Source organism: Mus caroli, chromosome 16 (assembly GCF_900094665.2).
Source record: "Mus caroli chromosome 16, CAROLI_EIJ_v1.1, whole genome shotgun sequence".
NCBI lineage: Eukaryota > Metazoa > Chordata > Mammalia > Rodentia > Muridae > Mus > Mus caroli.
Window position 1 is genome coordinate 8,377,689 of NC_034585.1, and position 20,974 is coordinate 8,398,662.

At 46.2% G+C, this 20,974-nt stretch overlaps 1 protein-coding gene across 1 annotated transcript in view; it reads right to left on the reverse strand.

The window, feature by feature from the left end:
- Positions 1-1,499: 1,499 nt before the first annotated feature.
- The window catches only part of Cpped1 (calcineurin like phosphoesterase domain containing 1), a 103,313-nt gene continuing 83,838 nt past the window's right edge, over positions 1,500-20,974 (reverse strand). The window contains exon 4 of the mRNA XM_021185343.2: positions 1,500-3,426. Within this exon, the coding sequence (XP_021041002.1) occupies positions 3,200-3,426 (227 nt within the window). The 3' untranslated portion in view covers positions 1,500-3,199. The remainder of the gene's footprint in view (positions 3,427-20,974) is intronic.

The window sequence follows — 20,974 nt, forward strand, 5'->3', positions numbered from 1 at the left end:
CTGTCAGGAGAGCTGGCCCTGGGGTCTTAAGAGCAGGAGTGTTAGCTAGCCTCCCCCTCTCACTGGCTGTAGCACTCAGGAGAGTGGACCCTGCACCCTGAAGGTGTGGGTGCTGGTGATTCAGCTCCAAGGGCATGAGACTAAGAGAGCTGACCTGCCTCCTGCCAATGTTGGCATTGGGCAGCCTAGCTGGAGCAGTGCTGGAGAGCTCACCCTGGTGGTGTGGGTAAGGGACAGCCAGTGGGTTGACCAGCTCAGCTACCTCCCAGGCTCAGATCCAGGGCTCTGAACTGTTCTACTCCAAATCTATATCATCTTCAAACAGTTGGGACATGTGGAAGGGCCAGTCCTACTGTTCCAAAGCTGCAGGATCTCACGACAACAGGATAACTGGGAGGAGTCCCAGTGAGCATCCAATATTGATTGGGTCACAGAACCAGACCAGTGACTCATTGCAATGAACATCTGCAGGTGAAGATGTGTGGACAGAGGGACATACCGTGGGACACTGTGACACACTACAGCCTCCATGAGATGTTTTCTAAGCTTTTGTTGTTGGTGTTTGTGTGTTTATTTTACTTTTGGGGGGAGGTTGCAAGAGTGAAGGTGGATATGAGGAGATGGGAAGATGTGCAGGACTTGGGTGTGTGATGTGAATCTCACACAAAGAATCAAGAACAGGAAAAAACAAAACAAAAAGACAAACTCATAGTTCTCTATCAGCAGCTGGCAGTAGCTTAATGCAGAAAGTCATGGAAGACATACAGTATGCTGTTTGCTAGCTACAGTTTGCCTACCCTACCAATCTGTACGCTCCCAACTTTAGGATCCATGATAAACTTAGAAAAACTTCAATAAGACAATCACGACCCAGCCACTCTCCTCTGCCAACTCCCTCTCCTGAGCCTTGAAAATCCCAGTTGAGACCACTTTAAATAACTTTTCCTCTTTGATTTTTCCAGTTAAAATGACCAGTGGGGAGGGGGAGAGAACTGGCATTCTGAATTTGAGGGGGTGGAAACTATAAGCAAAAAGTGTATTAGTCTGCTACTGTAAAGAGATACATGAGGCTAGGTACTTCATAAAGCAAAGAGGTTTGTTTCATTGTTCTGGCCTTCAAGGGCAGGTGTGATGGCTCAGCTTCTTGGTAGATGACATTGCAATGGGCAGAGATCACACTGTAAGACAGGAAGCCAGAGAGCAACTGGAGCCCAAGAATGACCTAAGAGTCTTCTTGTAAGACCTTGTCACTTATGACTTCACGATGAGGACCAAACTTCCAAGTCTGGAGTCATCTTTGGACCAGCCATATCCCAATCAAAACCACAGCAACAGCAAAGACCAACACCTTACCTGACCAGCATGAGCTGTCTGAGGATGCAACTGCCTGGACCCCTGTCCTTCCATTTTCACTGATGGGCTGGGCTCAGGCATCCAATCTGGGCCTTCCAGAGCTAAGACACTGGAGACACCTGAAGAACATTCAGAAACAGCACCGACATGTGGGAAGTCTTTATTGTTTTTTTATTTTTATTTTTTTTATTTTTTAAGAAAAGGCCTAGGAGAGAACAGAATAGTGTCTTGCTATCTGAGTTACATAGATTACACACTTTTGCTCCCCACATCAGCAGGCCCCACAGGGATATCGATGTTCTGTTGAAAACTGGCAACGCCAGGCCATCCTTAGCACATGCTAGGTTTCTGAGTCAGCTCTGAACTGTATGTGTTTTGAGGACAAGCGCACTTACTTTGTTTCCTTTGCTTTATCCCATATCCTTGTTCCCATTCTAAGGCTGCGTTTTCCTTATGCAGCTTGGACAAGGGGCATGCCTTCAGCCCACTATGACTAATCTTTCTCTTGCCATTGAATCAAGCCTATACATTTTAGGACCAGGGACCTCTCCTGATCTCTTATACTCTGCTGTAAGAAACAAAAACAAATAGGAACACAGCCAAGCACTGCAAGATCACTCTGGTTTGAAAAATTACTTTTCTATTGCTTCCTAATAATGAGCTCTGGTGTGTCACTAATATATAAAATAATTAACTTCTTGTATCTTTTGTTCCTCATGAATTTACATATCCAATTATCTTTTTATTTAATTTCTCATGGTTTTGCTACATTGACTAAAACCTTTTAACAAGAAAGTTTTCTAATTTAGTGGGCTTTGCGGTTCATTTATAACCAGTGGGTTTTTAAAGTTAGTTTCAGATTCTATAGTGCTGCTGCAGGACACTGTAAAACTTCCTTGGCAGGATGTAGTGGCCCTGGTTATTTAGGCACCAGGATGGCTGGCACACAGAGCAAATTCCACAGAGGTCAGAGCTCCCAGGGGAGGCAGAAGAGCGAATTCCATGGTGAAAAGGATTTTAAGAAACTCACACTCTTTTCTGTCCAGGGATATTGTTATGTAAGTGGCAAATAACATGGTATAATGTAAATTATACCCAATGACACAGTTCTGTGTTCTTCTTGGGAGAGGTCTGTGTCAAGACCAGCTTTCCCGCCACGTCATAGCTGACAATGGAGTGGGCCACCTGCAGCGGGCGAATACACACAGGGAAACGTGGGCTGTACAGGGTCTTCACGTTGCTGCTTCCATTCTGGTCTTTCTTCTGGAGCAGTCTGCACATGTCTGAGGTGACACTTGTTATCAGAAAGGCCAACACAGCCTGGCATGGACTCCCTGCACGGTGTTCATAGCATCAGCAGTCATGAGAGTCCTGAAAGTCGCAGTCTATGACGCTATCTGTTACGACAACGACAAACCTATGTGGCCCTGGGACTGAGGGTGGGGGTGGGGGTGGGGGTGGGGTATGTTTGAGGAATTATTAAAGGTCACTCTTGGGTACTGAGGTGGGATTGAGGGCAGTAGGTGGTTATTGAAGTAAGTTGTCAGAAACAGTAGATTCAAGGGCAGAGTTAAAAGCTGCACAATGAGAAGAATTCACCCAAACTTCACGTGGGAAGTCTCACACCACAATTAGAAAACACCAGTAGCTGTCTTATCTGGCTTTTAGAGGAAAGGCAGTTCTCTTTTGAAATAATTAAGGGTAGGACCCAGCAGTTTGATTGATGTAAAAGCACATCTGTTTACAAGCCCACCTTTCTGCTCAGACATTTCTACAAGGGGCTGAGATTATTCTGGCAAAATGGAAGGTGATGGTGTGAAAGCTGGGTGGACTCTGTGGGAAGCAATCACTCCTTCAGCATCTCCTTCAGGTCCTCCTCGACTCCCCCCTGGCTCAGCTCATCTAAACTGTAGTAACGATGAACGATCTTCTCCGCAGTGATGGCCACCACACGGAGCCCGTGGGTGTCTTTGCCCAGCTGGCACCCGATAGCAGATGAAACTACCATGTCAAGATTCTGGTAGGTTCCCCCAGCATTCCTGTGGTAGTGCCCCGAGAACACAGCTTTGATACCTGCAGGGAAAGGAAAAAGACATTAAAGGGGCCAAGGATTTCCATGGTCACGATTCTGTGGATGATGTTAGCATTAGTGCTGACTGACAGGGAATGCATCAACTGAGCTTCTCACGGCATCTCAATAACAACGGGTTCATAAAGTTTCTCCAAGTATAACAGTCATGGAGCTAGGCTTGAGCTCAGTAGTGGAGGGTGTAGGTCACTAGCATGTGAGGGCCTGAGTGTAATTCTCAGTGCACATATGCACATGAACTCGTGGACCCAGGAGTTCTCCAGCACATCTCTGAGCCTGAGTGTAGCACACATTTGAGATTCTAGAAAGAACAGCAATACAAGCTCATATCCAGGAACCATACAGTTACAATTGTGCTCAGATTTTACAGTGAGTCTCTAACAGCCATTAGGAACTCAGGTGTGTGTGTGTGTGTGTGTGTGTGTGTGTGTGTGTGTATGTGTACCAAAACCAGACGACGGGGGTATGAAGCAAGAACAAAAACAAAAGGTCCTGAAGACTCACACTAAAGCAGAAAGAAGAAACATCCTTCAGCTCAAGAAGAAATCTTACGGTAAGTACGGCAGTCCAGACTCCTCAGGCAGGAGTGAGCTCATTCCAGGTGTGATTAATTCACAGAAAGGGTCTGACAAGCATTTAAAGCAAATGCCTTCTGTACATCTGAGACCTTAAGTAAGACTAAGGTCCTTTGACAGAAAACAGGAAAAAATTGAGTAGTGCGAAGCGACAACTGCTCAGAATGGTTTTATTAAGATGCCCACCAAAAGTCACACTGACCCCCAATGCAGCGAGCGAATGGGATAAGTGGGAAACTGGAAGAAAAGAACCAGGTCGACGAGTCAGAATCCACAGCGGCTACGAGGCTGTGAGCCCACTCTCCACAGAGCCCAGTGGAATCTGGGAGATAAGTCACAGAAACTGGGAAAGAGGAAGGAGAAAATAACGCAGAAAAGCCCGTGAACATTGCTGAGAGTTTCCTAGAAAGAAGAGAGAGACACACTAATGACTGAGTCCTGGTAAACCACTTGGGTAGCCCCTAATTGTCTGTTAAGCTAGTCACACCTTTATTTACTTATTTACTTAAGAATATATTTATATTCACTTTATATACTGATCGCTGTCCCCCTCCTGGTCACCCCCTCCCACAACCCTTCCTCCCATTCTCCATTCCCCCTCCCCTTCTCTTCTGAGAGGGTGGAGTCCACTCCTGGGTATCCTCCCACCCTGGCACATCAAGTTTCTCTGGAGCTAAGTGACCCAAGCCTTAATCCCAGCACATCTGAGGGGTGTGTGTGTGCCTGGTAATTTTGAGAAGGGCTTGCAGGAGCAATAGTTAGCTATAAAGACTCATTTTTGCTGATGTTTCAAGCCATGTTCCTCAGCATTTGCAGAGATGGGAACAGGAGCCCTGAGTGGTCATGGGGCCCATGGAACTTTCAGAGTAGAATTTACTGGACATCAGTCACCTGAAATGTGTTTGTGTCCCCTTGTGATACCCCAAGACTCTTAGGGTTCACATTTACTATTAGTGTCTCAAGACATAATGACCAAATGAAAATCCTTAGAGTAGCAAAGATATCTAAAGAGGACTAAATAATTGTCAGTGGGAAACAGAGATCTCCTTGTGAGAACAGGGGACCAGCACTTTGGGGTCCCAAGTAAGAGATCAAGCACTGGCAATATGATGCTTACAGTGGAAGGATCTGGAAGGAGGGGGAAGTCTGTCTAGCAGCATCAAGACTCAACTCTTCCTCCCTGGACTCTCAGAAGCTCAAGGCTCTTCTGGCTGGCAGAGGACGAGACACTGAATAGGCAGTGAAGGGGTGTCTGTGGTTCAGAACTAGGTCTGTAGGAAGCCTAGCGAGCTTGGGCAGTTGGAGATTCTGGGTCTCTGACTCTAAGTCAAGCCTGGGCAATTTGAGTCTGAACTTGATATCTTTGCATAGCCGCATTAAAGAGGTGGGTAGGTGTAAGAGAGACACATGGAGAGGTCCTGTTTATTCTTCATCCTGGTGCTTCCTCCCAATTGTCCCAGGGCTGCACATCATTTCCTTGGTCCAAGTGAAAAGAGAGAGGTCCAAACAGGTTAAGAAACCAACACAGAGTCAGATCTTAGATACTTGCAGACTAAGGTTCAGTTTTATTGGGGCACAGCTAACCTTTGTAGCTGATTCCATAGCTAAGATGAATGCTGGCATCACCGCTGTGGGTAGGACACTGGAGAGAGGCAGGAATGTTTTAAGAAGCTCACGGCTCAACCTCACCTCCTGCCCTCTCCCAAGCAGGCCCAGCTGCTCTTGCTGGCATCTGAGCTCCGCAATGTGCAAGCTGAGTCCAAGAGTTGAACCCACCATCCTTGTGCTTATGGGCCAAGGAACCTCGTCAGAGGTTTTGTTGCCTTAGCTCTTGAACAGCTTCTGATAGAGAAGCACTGATCCATATTCTAGAGTAGAAAGGAATATATTGATATGCCATGGTTTCCCTGGTGTGGGATTGATGGTAGTGGGGTTTCCAGGAATGAGGCAGAAGCTCCACTCTGCCTGTTCTTCAGTCATCTGTGTTGACGTGCTCCTGTGGTTCCTTAATTGAGAATTATGGCTAGACTGATTCTGAGTTATGAACTGCTCTCTAAAATCACTGTCAGAGAAAGGATTCCCAGCAAAGGCTGCCCTGCATTGGTGAGGACCTCATGTGTGGCTGCCACTGTATATTTATTTCCTCTTGGTATTAAGTCATAAAGAGACAAAGATGTTATTTTTTAAGCCGCCTTGACTGGAATTCATTTGGAATCAATCAGAGGATTGGGATGCAGTCTCTGTATAATTTAATATCCTAATACTGGAGACTCCATAAATTGCAGAATTGAGATATGACCAGTGTAGCTCTGGTCTGTGGGGTGGGTGTCCCCAAACTGAGGTGCTGCTGACTGCAGTCTGAAATGTGCTCAGTTCTGATTGGACAGTTTTCGTTTTTATTTTGTGTTGAGTGTGTATTTACGAAAATGCTATGCATCTTTATACTGCTCGGTGTAGCAGTGAAAAATGTATAAGTCACCAGGCATTCATGATTTATTCTCTTTTGGTGGTGAGGAAAAAATGTAACTCACAAGTGGGGAAGGGAGCGAGGGAGATTGTGTGTGTGTGTGTGTGAGTGTGTGTGTGTGTGAGTGTGTGTGTGTAAAACCCTGCAGAAAACAGGTATGACTTCAGTTTACATAAGAGAAAAGGGAGATCTTGAAACATCCAGCATTTGGTGATGAACAGGGTGGGTTCAGGGCCAGGATCTTAACCATCAACAACTGGTCTGAACAGATTACATATAGATTGGGAAAGACAAAGAAAGCATTAAGGAGGCCAGACGTCAGAAGCCACAGGAATCAAACTTGGACGAAGGCTCACTGGCCTCCTGGGAGCTTCTGAATGTCGTCCCAGCACTTCAATCCTGCTGATACTAAACTTGGGACAGAAGCTCTCCTGGGCAGGGTGGGGTGGGGTGGGGTGGGGGAGCAGGGAGTGGGAGAGTGTACATGGGATACAGCAGCAGGGCTCTACATGGGACTGGCTGTGCTAGCGAGCTTGGTAAGGGCAAGCTGGATCTGGGCTGGGGAAAAGCCGAAAAGACCTAAGCAAAATGCCACTTGCACAGCAGCCTTCTTGCTAGAAGTACGGAAGAGGCAACACTACACCCAGCCTTTTTGGTTTGGACCCTCCTGAACATTCTTCATCTGGTGTTCATCTGAGCAGGACCCCATGGACATTCCACAGAGCTTCTGAAGACTGCCCCTAACTTTCCTGACCTACAGTGGAATGTCAGCTAATGTGGAGCCCAGGACCACTCAGTTTGTTATGTGGTGTGAGTCCAAGGGCATGGCTGTGGGCAATAACACCACTAGAAAGAGGGCAACTGTGCAGTACAGCAAGTCACTGTTAAAAGATATTCCGTCTGCTGAAGGTCAGCCAAGCACTCATGATTCTGCAAACCCTGCAAGTCTCTGTGCTTCCCAAGATGAAGGGAAATAGTAAATGTGACAGTGAATACAGGTTATCAAAACATGGGTGCTGTTCATTATCAGAGGACAGCAGGATACGAGGCCCATGGACAACGTCTTCAGTGAGTAGGGAGTCCTGTACAAGGACATTCCTCCACTGCCTGCTCCTTACATCTTAAAATCATCCCCAGGTGGCTCAGGTGTCTGCTCAGCTGCTCAGCTGGAGGTCCCACACAGTACTGACCCACAGTACTGGGAAAATATGCATCACATCCCCCGAGGGGCTCCAGCGGGCCTGAGCATGGCAAACAGGACAGCAGCAGGGTTTGCCCTTCCCCCTTCCCTCTCCCTTGCTCAATCAAGAAATTCCATAAAGCTCACCCCCAAGGTTTGGTCCCTTCTTTGGCCACATTTATTCCTGAAACTAAACACCAAGATCATCAAAATTCATTATTTGGCTATACTGACTAACCTGTCCAATCAGGTCTTACCAATTCACCCTACCACAGACTTCCCCCTTTCTCCTTAAAAATCACCTGCTGCTGCTGTCTGCCTTTGCCTGATCCAGAGGGAGTCCACCACCCACTTGCTCACCCCTCTAGGGTAATAAATGTCCTTTGTACTGAGAATCTGGTGTCTGGGTATGTCTTGTACTGACTTTAAGGGCCCTCCAACTCCATGAATGGACCTATTGGCTGTCAGAGAAATACAGAAATGTACGCAGAATCAGCCTCACAATGTTAACAAAACAAAACTGACTGGGCTTAGGGTGTTTGCCTCTGATCCCAGCAAACAGATCTCCGTGAGTTGAGGCTAGTCTGGTCAATATGACAAGTCTCAGGCCAGCTAAGGCTACACAGTGAGACCTTGTCTTAGAAACAACTGCTGGAATTTTGACTGAAGCTGTGTAATGATTTTGGGAAAGAGCCATATTGCTTGTCTGCAGTGCCACAGGCATGGCCACGTCTCGCCTTCCCACTTCCTACACATCTTTGCTGTCGCTGCGTTCTCAGGCAGGTCTCGGACATCAGCCTACTCTCTGGCCTCTTTGTGGTACTGGAGAGTAAGTTGTTCTCACAGTTTTACTTAACAACTGTTTGCTAAGAGTATGTAAGAACACAACTGATTTTTACCTATTATTAGCCTTATAGTCTTGGGACCTTACTAAAAATCTTACTAGTAACTGTTCTGTAGATTTCTGAGATTTGCCAAACTATAAACACAACTGCCTGCCAGTCGGCATTGCTTTAATTCTCCTCTTTAAGCCTTTGCCTTTTCTCACCCTTTACAAGGGTAAAGGTGTCCAATAATCTTTATAGAGGCATGTGGTTAAGAACTGAAGCATCCTGCTTTGATGGGGATTTAGTGTTTTTATTGCTATTTTTTTTTCAGACTTGATACAATTCAAAGATTCAAATCACTCTTCAGAAAAAAATTTAACTAAACTTCTGACCAAGGTTGTGAATTTGTTAACAGAGGTGCATTTCTCCATGGCAATCTCCCAAGGAAGGGATGTGAAGGACAACACACAGTAGGTCCCTATAACCCAGACATCTAGGTGCTGCTGCCCTACTGCCAGTCAATCATCATGCTGACATCCGATGTCTGACTCAAGATAGACAGAGCCGGGCCACTCACTGTGGACACCATAATGTCCAGTAGCCCACAGACAGGCTGATGTCCAATGGCTGCTGGTGGGAGGTGGGCTGCTCAGAACGCACAGCTGCTTTTCTCGGGAGGTTCTCTTTCCTTGAAGGCCTGAAGGAGGCACAGCTGTTCGAGCAGCTAACTGACCTGCTCAGAACAGACAGATCCCCTGCTGAGACTCCCAGGGCTGGGGAGAAGTAGGCAGAAAGTCAGGGGTAACTGCCAGAAGGTTTCAAGGTTGCCATACTGGGAAAAGAGCACAGAACAGATTGTGGTGTGCACACACCTTGCATATGCTGAATTGCATGACGGTAAGCGAATATCTCAGAAAAAGGCAATCAATAATAGTAATTGGAGACCTACTTTGGCCAGGTACTGTGAAAACGCTTCAGGACAAGTTATTTAATATTCCTTAACAGTCTTTTTTGTTTTGTTTTGTTTTGTTTCTGCTAATAGTCTTAAAATGTACTGTTGCACATAGGTTGGGTGTGTGCCTCATAAGGACCCAGCTGGGTCAGGTCCTGGAGACCTTACCTTTCTTGCCTTTGCTGTAGTCCCAGGCTTCACTGTCCAAAAGAGCCATCTACCTCATCCTTGTCCCTCAGTTTCCCGCTAGGGACCACACCTAACACAGTTACTGGCTAGACCTCATGAGATCATGTTGCTGTGACTGTGGGACACATATACAGCACACAGTAGGTAAGTGACGAGCCTGAAGGCTCAATGGCCACCCAGCTTCTCGCCAGCTCTGCCCGAGTTAAATCCATGAAAGCCTGCTCTCACTCCATCTTGCTTTCTACTGTTTCACTGCCTGCAAAAGTATATCATGCCGCAAGACAGAGGGGTGAAGTGTGGCTTGTGTGCACATGTGAGCACACATGCATGCGTGCACACACAAGCGCACACATCTCCATGAGTGGATAATGGAGTGACAGCTAAGAAGTGGCTAACACATGGAAGGCAGTGGATTCATATGTGTGATTCATACAACTTCCCCTCAGATAGATCTGCAGTACATATGTAAGCATCACACACAGATGCAATATCTCTCGAGGACAAGCACAATAGTGAAACAATGGGGTACATATGCAGGTCAACCCCCAAAGGGTAAGGACTCCCTTCACTGCCACAGTCTAACAACGGGAATGTGAGCCTAAGAGGATTTCTGTATCCACAACAGAAGGCCACTAAAAATGAAAGCAAATATTGGAAAATACAGACTGACAAGGCAAACCCAACATCAACAACAAAACAAGGAGGCAGGGAGCTAGTTCTTCAGCCCCTGTTGTGGGGAAATATTAAAAAGAACCCGCCAACTTTCTGTGCTCCCGCTTCTCTCAATGCTCCAACTCTCTGCCCTGCTGGGCCACAGGGCTCCCACAGGGTGCTCTCAGCTCACCAACTCTCCAGCAGGGCCCCCCACCCCCCGAGTTCCTCTTGCTACCATTCAATGACCCATGCACCCCACGGTAAGCCATCACAATACCCAGTTACCCGGTAGAATGAAAACTCTTAAAGCTAACCAATCAGATTTATGTATCAATAAAATCACAGTTTACAAGATGCCAACACAATAATTTCAGAGCCAATTGATAATGATAAAAGCCTTATCTCAATTATTCTAACCTTATGATATCATAATTGTGGCTGGTTCATGCCACACTGGTTCACGTCCACCTCCATTCTCCTTCCTTTCCTCCAACCTTTGGAGTTTCTTCCAGACTATTTGCACACATTAGGGATGACAGGACAAATGCATGCAGATTTCACAAAGTAGGACATGCTATGTCAGCATGTGTGATGTGGTGTATTACATTCAACAACACATTTTCCAGGTGCTCTATGCCGAAACACACAGTTGTATGTCAGAGCTACCCTCTAAAATATTGGAAACTGTATTTTTTTGGTATATAAAAACTAGGTAGTTGAGATTATATTTTTGTATTAATAAAAAAATGTCATTGTGAAGGCAGATGGCTTAAGAGTCCCTCAGACTCCCTGGGACTGCTCAGTTGGTCTAGGCAGGGATCCCTGGGTCCTTAGGTATTGGGGTGCAGGAGGTGTCAGGGAGGAGCCTCTTGCTTCAATTCACTGGTCATCACTAGCACGAGATTCTCTTGGTTTCTGGAGGTGCACGCCACCCATCTGCCCCACTTCTGCACGGCTGAGGGCACAGTAGAGGGGTGAGAGCAGGGTGTCCTTCAGAGAGTGGGTGCCCTGTGTACCTAAATGCTTACACTGTCCCATCAGGTGACTGCTTAGATGCTGGGGTTGTGACTAACTGGCTTCTCTAGAACCCACAGCCTCCTCTTGGTGGCTTCCCCTCCCCCACTGCCTCACCCTTCTCTCTTCACTTGCTGGCTCTCAGTTGTTCCAGCGCCCTTCACCCAAGGCCACTCATCCTATATAACCTACAGGGTTTCCCTTTCTTTCTTCCAAGGATTTCTCACCATTTTTTCACCTAAAAATTAGCTATGAGAATTATACTTATCTTGCCTCATCTAAATATTAGTGAAGTTACATTTTAATGGCAACTAGTGGAGGTCCATGCTTCTTGGTGACAGAGTGGCAGTGAAGAGGAAAGAAGACCAGTGATGTGCAGCTTGTCTAGGGCATCGGAGGTTCTTCTGTAGAAGTTTCTAGCAAAGACTGGACAAAGATGTTCAGGCTAGTGAATCAGTGACCCCTGGGGTGGGGGCGAGGAGTTGATGTTTCTGTTCCCATGCCAGACACAGCACACACACTTTATGATGCAGAACACAGCCTTCTCTACCCTCTGCAGCCTGCAAGCTGTCAGCTCCAGGGTAAAGAGTGGTATTGGGAAATAATTACTCTCCAGAGCCCAGGGGTGCTTGGCAACTGCCATGAGTCTGCTGGTCTGCTGCCCACAAAGTGTGGTTGACACCCAGCACCACTCCTAGCCAGGATGGACTTCATGGTTAATTACAGTCCTGCAACCTGCAGTCTTCCTGCCCCACGTCCTCTTCTCCACAGCAGACGGTGCTGTGCCTTCTGGATGAGCTGAGCAGTCAAGTCCTATGGAGATGTACAAGGGGTTTTTTTCTTTTCCCACTCATATCATTAGTATTTGATTGCCAGGGGAGCAGTGTCAGAAAGGCAGTCTCTCTGCTCACCTCTGTGGTGCCAAGCTGAGTGACAAGGCACGTGCTTCTACATCGCCAGCCTTGCTTTCTTCCTTTGGAAGGCAGGCTCAGCACAAACCACCCGGAGTTACTGAGGAAATCAAGTGAGGACCAGACGGACGGCAGTGGCTGGAGGTCAGGGGGTGTGTCACATGGCAGGAAGCTGCGCGTCTGTCACGTAGTTAAGCCTTGCTCAGTAATTATATTATTCATATCCTTCCTATCTATCTGATCAGGAGATTTTTTTCTTCATTTGCACAAATTACATCTTCCTCGCTATTCATAATATCCTCTTTATTTTTAAAGAAGATAGCAGGCTCAGGAAGGGACGGAGTGTAGGGCAGGCGTTATGGTTTCAATCCAGAATGGACAATTTCCCACACTTTTCTTACGCTTCCCATGCCCTGTCTTAAACACAGCTGTCAGGACAAGAGGCTCATTAAAATGATTGTTTTGACTGATGGTATGTTCATGTATCAAATTGGAAATCTATCCAAAAATACTAGAGGGGGTAGATGGAGGTGGCTGTGAGCCATGAAGGGGACAACCTTGCAGAATGTGAAAGGTGCATGTGCCAGGAGTGAGTGCCTCTGGCCAGAGCCAGGGAGGGTGACAGCCATCAATGTGAGTACCTTGCTAAGTCCACTTCTGCTTTAAAACCTTGGAAAGATAAACTCCTACGAGGGTTCCTTAAAGAACATATCAACACGCTATGCACTGAAATGCCTGTCACATAGTGGCTTGACTCAGGGATGAAGGAGTTGCCCTAATGTCCCTTCCAGCCCATTCTCCTACTCATGAGCTTCCTCTTCATTCTCAGAGTGCTCCTGTGAACTCCTGTCAGCTGCTCTCTTTGACTCTAGATATGCTAGGATATTTTAGCTTTTAGTGACTATAGTGTCTTTCAGCCAAAACAAAGTTTGTGTCTGTGTTTAGCTGTGATCTGTGTATCCCAGAGAAGATGGGGAGGCAGGTGGGCCCCCGTGTTAGGCAGGTGCACCTGCTTGAAGATTTGTCTTGTGAAGGGCCATGCTCCATTTATCCTCCCGTTTTGTTTGCCTGGGATTGTAGCTTTTTGTCTTCAACAACATAAAACTGCATCTAAGCTCTGGTCAGGAGGATGAAATGACTAACAGTCTTCTTGGAAGCCTCACCTGCTAAATTCCAGAAAGGTCATGAAGCCATACTTAGGTTCAAAGAGGGTATTTCAGCCTGTCTGGAAGCCTCAACACACCAGGCTCAAAAGGGGGTTCTACAGGTTTGCACAAGAGAAAATGTATCCTGTAGACTCAACAGGGCTACCTTCCTCAAGTGGATATCCAACCTCATCAATTCTAGGAAAGCACCCAGAATACCCCTCCCTTTAGGATCCTCATATGGCTCCTGTCCTGTGACATCAAACCCAGTGTCTCTTGGTCTGCAGTGGCTGGGTACCTCCAGTGCTCTCATTCAGTAGGGCTGCCCTGCAGCTCTGGCCTCTGCCTGCCCTGTGATCTGTGTCTAATACTACTTCTTTCTCTTTTCAAATGCTTGATAAACTTCAAAATAATTTTAATTAACAATGTTATGTGTATGGGTATTTTGCCTGCATGCATTCCTGTGGACCATGGGTGTCCAAGGCCCATGGCGGACAGAAGAGGGCTTTGGATCCCTTGGGACAGCTGTGAGCCACCGCTCTTCCTTGAGAGGTTTTCCTTCTCTGCCCTGCAGACACACTAGCTGTCTCCAGATCCCTTCCTTTGCCCTGCTTTTGTTCTCAGAAAGTCCTCCTGTCCAAAATGGCTGAACTGAACCTTGGTGGAGGCCGCAGTGGCAATCCTCCCCCAGTGCCTCCACTGGGTTGGGAACTCAGAATGGAGGAGACATGGGAGAAGTGCTGGGATTCTAGGACATTTTCATTTCTTTAAAAATGCTCCTTTCCCAACTCTGGGGGATCTCGTCCTGGGAAATCCACAACAGCTCAGCATCCTCAGGAGGTCCAGAGTCGGAGAAAAGCTATGTTGGGAGGACAGGATGGAGGTCTGCTTAGCTCCTGATCACCACCAACCACAGACAGCCTCTGCATGTGGCAAACGAACCTTCTTATTCTCTGGACTGGGCAATATAGAGTTTTCTATTTCATAGCACCCAATGCAACCAGGGAACCTTCCCGTGTTAGAACAGCAGCTCTCATTCTGGGGTGAGCAAGTTTTAAACATTGCTTAGGGGTGCTTTGGAAGCTCTTCTAAGTGCCTGGTGTCTGTGAGTGCCAGAGGTGTCCTAGCTGGGCTGGACTTGGGGTTTGGTCTCTGGCTGTGAGGTTACTGGAACTGCCTTCCCTGGTGCCTATGTTCAGCCGAGTCCAGGTGCTAGTATGGTTCCTAACTGGAGTAGAGAAGACACAGACTCGGGGTGTCACCTCCAGCCACACTCACAACGACAGAAGTGATCTGGAAGTGAGAAACGGACAATGCACACTGGAGGCTGAGTGTGAGAGATCAAATCCCTGAGGAAGCAAAGCTCTTGGGTTTAGATGGCGGTCTTTCCTGTGGTAGAGGACTGCAGAGTGGGGAAAGGTGAACGTGGAATTTCTGAAAGAGAACTGCTGTGTGGGTAAGTACTACCCTCAGATAAAGTATCAGAGGCCATCTTGTTACCACCCACCATTGCTTTTATGGCCCATAAGTGAAGAATGCGTCTTCTGTTTCTTCCTGGTCACCTTTGGCTCCTGTAAGGACCCACACAATGGGTTCAAACCTGCCCTGTCTGCCTCTTTACAGACACGGTCTGCCAACCCCTCATGTATACTTCAGTATAGGATTTATTTTTTAATGTTGATGCCCTGAACAAAACCAGGATTCTAGGAGGAAGGACAAAAGATAAGATCTATCATGATAGATTGAACAAGGCCATTTTCCTGCAAAGTATTGTTTTAAATATACAAAATAGACATGAGTAAAACCCCTAAAGGAACACATCATTCACAAAGCTGCCACCCACAGACAGCATGCAGTGAGCCCTGCACTGCCACCCACCCATAGACGGCATGCAGTGAGCCCTGCACCACCACCCACCCACAGATGGCATGCAGTAAGCACTGCAGTGCCACCCACCCTCAAATGGCATGCAGTGAGCCCTCACTGCCATTCATTTATAGACAGCATGCTGCAAACTCCTACACTGTTGTGGAAGAGATATATTACACTTACAACAAAGTATCCTTCATCCTAAAGCTCCTGGTTTTACTTCTAAGGCTGGTAGGGGTGGTCAGTGACCTCCAGGACTGGTAAAGATTTTCTGGGGAAAGGAATCTGTCTACACTGCCTGTGAGGACACAAACTAGCCATTATGAGAATTGGAGTGGAGGTCTCTAAATATAGTACAGATAGGCATAGCACATGATCTAGCTATACCGGACCTCAGCTACATATGAAGGGATCCAGATCAGGACAGAGTGGTACCAGCACTCCTGCTATCTTGTCACTATTCACAGTGACTAGGCAGTGATACCCACATGTCCATCAAAGGATTACTGGACAATGGAAGTATGGTGGATCTACACTAGCTGGCCTCAAAGATCAAACCATGCTGCTTGTAAGAAATGGATGGAAGTAGAGATCCCCATGTTAAGTAAAATAAGCCAGACACAAAAAAGACAAAGATTATGTTTTCTCTCATACATGAAGTCTAGGGGAGGAGATGAAAGCTGCCACGCACTCTGGTCGAGTCAGCTTGACAGGCTGAGACTTGGAAGCTACTCACAAGGCAAAAGAGTTTCATGGAACGGAGTCTGGCGTTCTCTCTAACCCGTACATTAATTTTCCATTCCCACGTTAGTCTAGTGTATGGATCCACCTGCTCTCTTTTAGTATTATCCTATTATAAGTGCCTTTTAAGATTGAATTCTGACATAGCTAAATCCTTCACCAGTGTTGCAACAGTCCTAGAAAGTTCTTGAGCAAGACCATGGGCTTGGAAATTCAGTAAGAATGTTGCTATTCAGTGACATTCAGAGTTGCCTCTGGTACTACACTATCACTTTGAATAAAAGCTAAGTCACTGCCCTACACAGGAATTTACCATCACCAAGGAAGAAGGAAGTTTCAGACAGAAGGAGAAACCAGAATAGATACTTAAAACTATAGCTGAGTTACACCCATACACATGTATTTACAATGGCCTAGGGGGAAGGTGGACTATACAATAGACTAAAATAGGAACTATGGCAAGGGCGTGAAGCCCTTGACCCTGGCTTCTAAGATTAAGTGAATCTTAGGTGGAGCCCTTTTTGTTCTCAGTTGTTAACAATGAATTCTATCCCAGGTGGTTCCTGTTAGACCTTCTGTGTTTGCATTCCTCTGTTTTATGTAAGAATCCAGTAACCTCTTTGTATCTTGCGGGTATGTCACCCAACTTCCTTATTGTCTTCTGTATAAAAAGTTTGATGCTCGATTTGACAAATTACATTCAGATTCTACACAACCTCTCCTGTGTGCATCTGTCTGTCATTCCATCCGACACTTTGCCCACCCGTGACAAGAGAGCCATTCCACGCAGACAAGGGGGCCCAGAGGGTCTGCGGCAGAAAGCAACAAAACAAGGACTATTAGGAATTCTGAAGCACAAATGGGAGAAGTAAGAAAGGGTGACAAGAGGGGACAAAAATGGTCACAGTGCACTGTGTGTACAGAAAGGTCACAATGAAGCTAATTCTCTGCACAGCTAATATATACAAATTAAAAAAGAGAACTTTCTAAAAAAAGTTCAAAGAAAGAACTCTTGGGAAGAAAACCAATGGCCATTCTATAACCTAACTGAAGAGCCAGAGACTCCAGTGGAATCATCACACAAACGGAGTCTTCTCTCGGCAAGAACAGAGGCATGGACTCAAATAGGCCACACCAGCTTCAGATGCACACATGAACTGGACTTTAGGTGCTCTTAAAGCAGAAGACACAATCATGAGTCTAAGGTTCCTATGAAGTATGAGTGTGATCTTTAATAAGGGGACTAGGGAGTGGAAAGGAAGGAAAGGAGGAAGGAAAGAGGCAAGAAATGTTGCCAACGTGGAATTCACCCACATGATGGTTAGTGTTCTGCTGACACACTCCACAATCACCTGGGAGACGGTCCCCTGGAGACTCCTATGGGGATTAGCCTTATCTCCTTTGCTGAGGTGGTAAAGCCTGCTCACTGTGGGCAGCACCATTCCCTGATGAGATGCTAGACTGACAATGGAGAAAGGGTCCCAAGCAGCAGACACTCAACATTCTGCTTCCTGCCTGTGGACTGGGTGTGGCCACACCTCCTTCAACAAGGACAAACCTCTTAATCCTTCCTAAACTGTCCCACCAGGTGGGGACCAGGCCTTCCAACATACTTGCTTATGGAGACCATTCTCATTTGAACCACCACAAGGACTCTGACTGTGTCTGACCAACTATGCTCTTATCTAACTTTCGTCACTGATATTCACACACTATCAGGTTTTTTTTATACATTTATTTATTTATTTAGTGTTGCATGAGCATGTGTGCAGACACCATGGTATCTATGTGGAGGGCAGAGGATGACTCAGAGGACTCGATTCTCTCCTTCCATCACGTGGGTCCCCAGGATGGAAGCATCATCAGGCTTGACGATGCAAACCAAACCCCGAGCCATCTCCTTGGCCCTCAACACTTAGGTGAGACAAAAGACAAGCACACCAATCAAGCCATTCCAGATGATGGTGCACAGTGAGCCCCCAGGCCTAGGCTGTGCTGCTGTGACTACAGGAAACAAAGAGAAATTTTAGCTGTAGAGGAAGTTAGGGTGTTCTGCTCAAACTGGGGCTGTGAGCCAACATCCTCACAATGAAGCCACGCTACGGTTTTATCTTCACTGTGAAGTATCAAGAGAGTGAGAACACAAGGAAGATCCTGATCCAATGGGCTCGTGGCTTTGAAAGAGCCCGGGGGCAGGACGTGGAGTCATCACATGACATCCTCACCAGTAAAGAAAGACTTCGGCAGCTATGGTCTCCTGATCTTGAACTTCCTAGATCTCATAACTATGCATTTTTATTCCTTATCAATTATAGCTTGTGGTGTCAGCTCAGCAACAGAAACTGGACTAAGACACTGGGGCACTAAGGTTTTACAAATGCGTCTCACTGAAGATTTCAGAAGGATGGCAACTGTTGTTTTAAAAGCAGGACCTGAAAGAGCAGACAGAATATTCTTACTTCATAAATCCCTGACTGCTTCTCTCCTGGCTCAGAAGCACCTTCTTGCAATACTACAATGTAACACTTTTTCTAAGAATGACCAGAAGGCTGGAAAGATGGCTCAGTAGAATGAGAACCCAAGATCAAACCTAGAAACTATGTTAAAAAATAAAATCCGATGTGGTGGCATGTCTCTGTCATCCCAGAACTGGGAGGTGGAGACAGGCAATGCCAAGACCTAAGCACTGGGCATCCAGGACAAGGATGACTGAGTCAAGTAAAGCAGATGGTGCGTGAGTAGCAATACTAAGCGCTCACATCTGGCCTTCATGTGCACATGCTACACTCTCTGTGCATGCCTGCACACACATGTTTAGTCTGGCTCTCTGGAGAAGGAACCTCTAACCTTTCTTTTTATTCTTCTGGCTTGAAGGCCATGGAGGAGCCTGTGCTGTTTGCTGAATGAATACAGGCTGATTTCACTTCTGGAATCAGTAGAACACAATTCACACGCCAGATTCTCGATTTATAAATATTTACCATCAGGACTTGATTTTAACTTTAATTAGCCCAACTGTTAAGGATACCTCCAAAGTGAGAAATGAAATCCACCACTTCACAGCAGATGTAGCGTCAGCAGTTGGTCTTTTATCTCTTATGGAGAAGGAGATGCAGATATCAAGCGCCTCAACTGTGATGCTTTACGATAAATGGATCAAAATATAAAACTGACCGAGTCTGGAAGAATGAGCGCATGACTGACTACATGCTGGAAGACAAGTTAAAGAGAACAGAACCCATCAATCTGTCTCCAGAAGATCAGGGTGCTATGGGTGCTGTAAAAGGGGACCCTCGTCTGTTCTTTTACAAAGTCAGCTGAAAAGAAAAGCCAGCAAAATAAGCTTCTCAAAAATGCACCTCAGACAGCGAGCCCCGTAGGGTGGTTACCGCTGTCTTGAGGCACATGCTTTATTTGGGAGTCCTGTCCATAGAATTATGCCCCCAAAGGTTGTTTGCTAGAATAGTGGCACAGTGAATGCTTTAACAAACAGCTGCATTTCTTTGTTAAATTCCAAAGGGATAATCTAGTTTTGTAGCTCTTCCCTCTTCTAAATTAGCGGTCCCTTTTCAGAAAACTAGGAATAGCATGTATTCCTTATCTAGCCTAAATAATCTCAGGCTCAAAGTAGTCAAGTTTCCCACATCCTCCAGGAGCCCTGAGGCTTTGGTCTAGCCTTTGCTCAGGGTTGATGCTCCCGAGCAGACTGCAGGCTAGCTCTCAGAGCACACCTGGCTCTACCTGGAGAGTTTTCTGTGAAAAGAAGGAAGCCAGAAACACCCATCTAGTTAATGGCCTGCTGAGAAATCTCATCACAGTTCAGGATCACAGACCAGCAAATAGTTCTGTATGGAGCACCGTGTCAGGTTCAGGCATGGTGCCCAGCACTTCTAGGACACGCCTCATTTTATCCAATGCATCAACCCTGAGGGTGGGATGAGGACCTTTGTTTTACAAAGGACAATAGAAAGCAGAAAGAGATGCCACCTGGTGAAGGGGCCACCCAAAGGGTGAGACTGAAGGTCTATCCCAACCCATGGATGGCCTGCCTGTTACATAGCTTCTCCCATCCCACTGGCCCCCACGTCAGCCACCTTGGGCATCTTTCATACGTTTTCCCTTTGTTGGCTTCTGCCTCCTAGCTATCCTATGACTTATGCAGAACCTGGGTTTAAGTTATTGAATTGCTTATGTCTTTCTAGGACATGTTAAAGTAAACATCAACCATTGGGCATTTTAAGTCGCACCATGGCCTTCCCATTCCTTCTCTACTCCAGGCTGCATCACAGGCCCAGGCACAGTGTTGGGCTTACCCAGGAATATGAACTGAGAAGCAGAGGAGGTTCTCTGAGGGCAGACCCCCACAGTGAGCCAGCCACATGACCACAGCAGGTTGCAGGAAGCACTCGGCAATCACGCATGCACACTGTCTACCCAAGGACTCAGAAAGCTACTGTCTTTTGGGCGGGAACATGTCTCAGACAGAGGCAGGGGCAGATCCACCACCTTTTCTTTTCCTTTTTTTAAATAGTTGGAACATGGCTATAACCAGTTGTATACATGTTCTCTCTTGCCAATTACATATTACAGAAATGTTGCTAAATAGCTCTACAGAGATCTCAGGTCAGGTAAACCCCAAATATTTACAGCCTAATGTTTTTCAAGAAAATTCTTACAAATATCTACTCTAGACTAGTGTTTCTTAAATTTTTCTACTTATGATACTATTTTGCTTGAGAGATTTTTATACAATCCTGACATATAAAAGAGGTATGTAAATAAAAAATTGCTGACAACAAATCATAGTTACTTCATTGTAATTCTTTGTAGATGTATTTTAGCATTTATTAAAGATGAAAGCAAATCTGTATACCAATGAGATGGACTTGCTTGTTTATTTTACAGGAAGAATTAAATCTTAGGGGTGTAGAGATGGCTCGGTAGCTAAGAGCACTGGTTGCTCTTTCCAGAGGACCTGGGTTCAGTTTCATGCATGCATATAATGGCT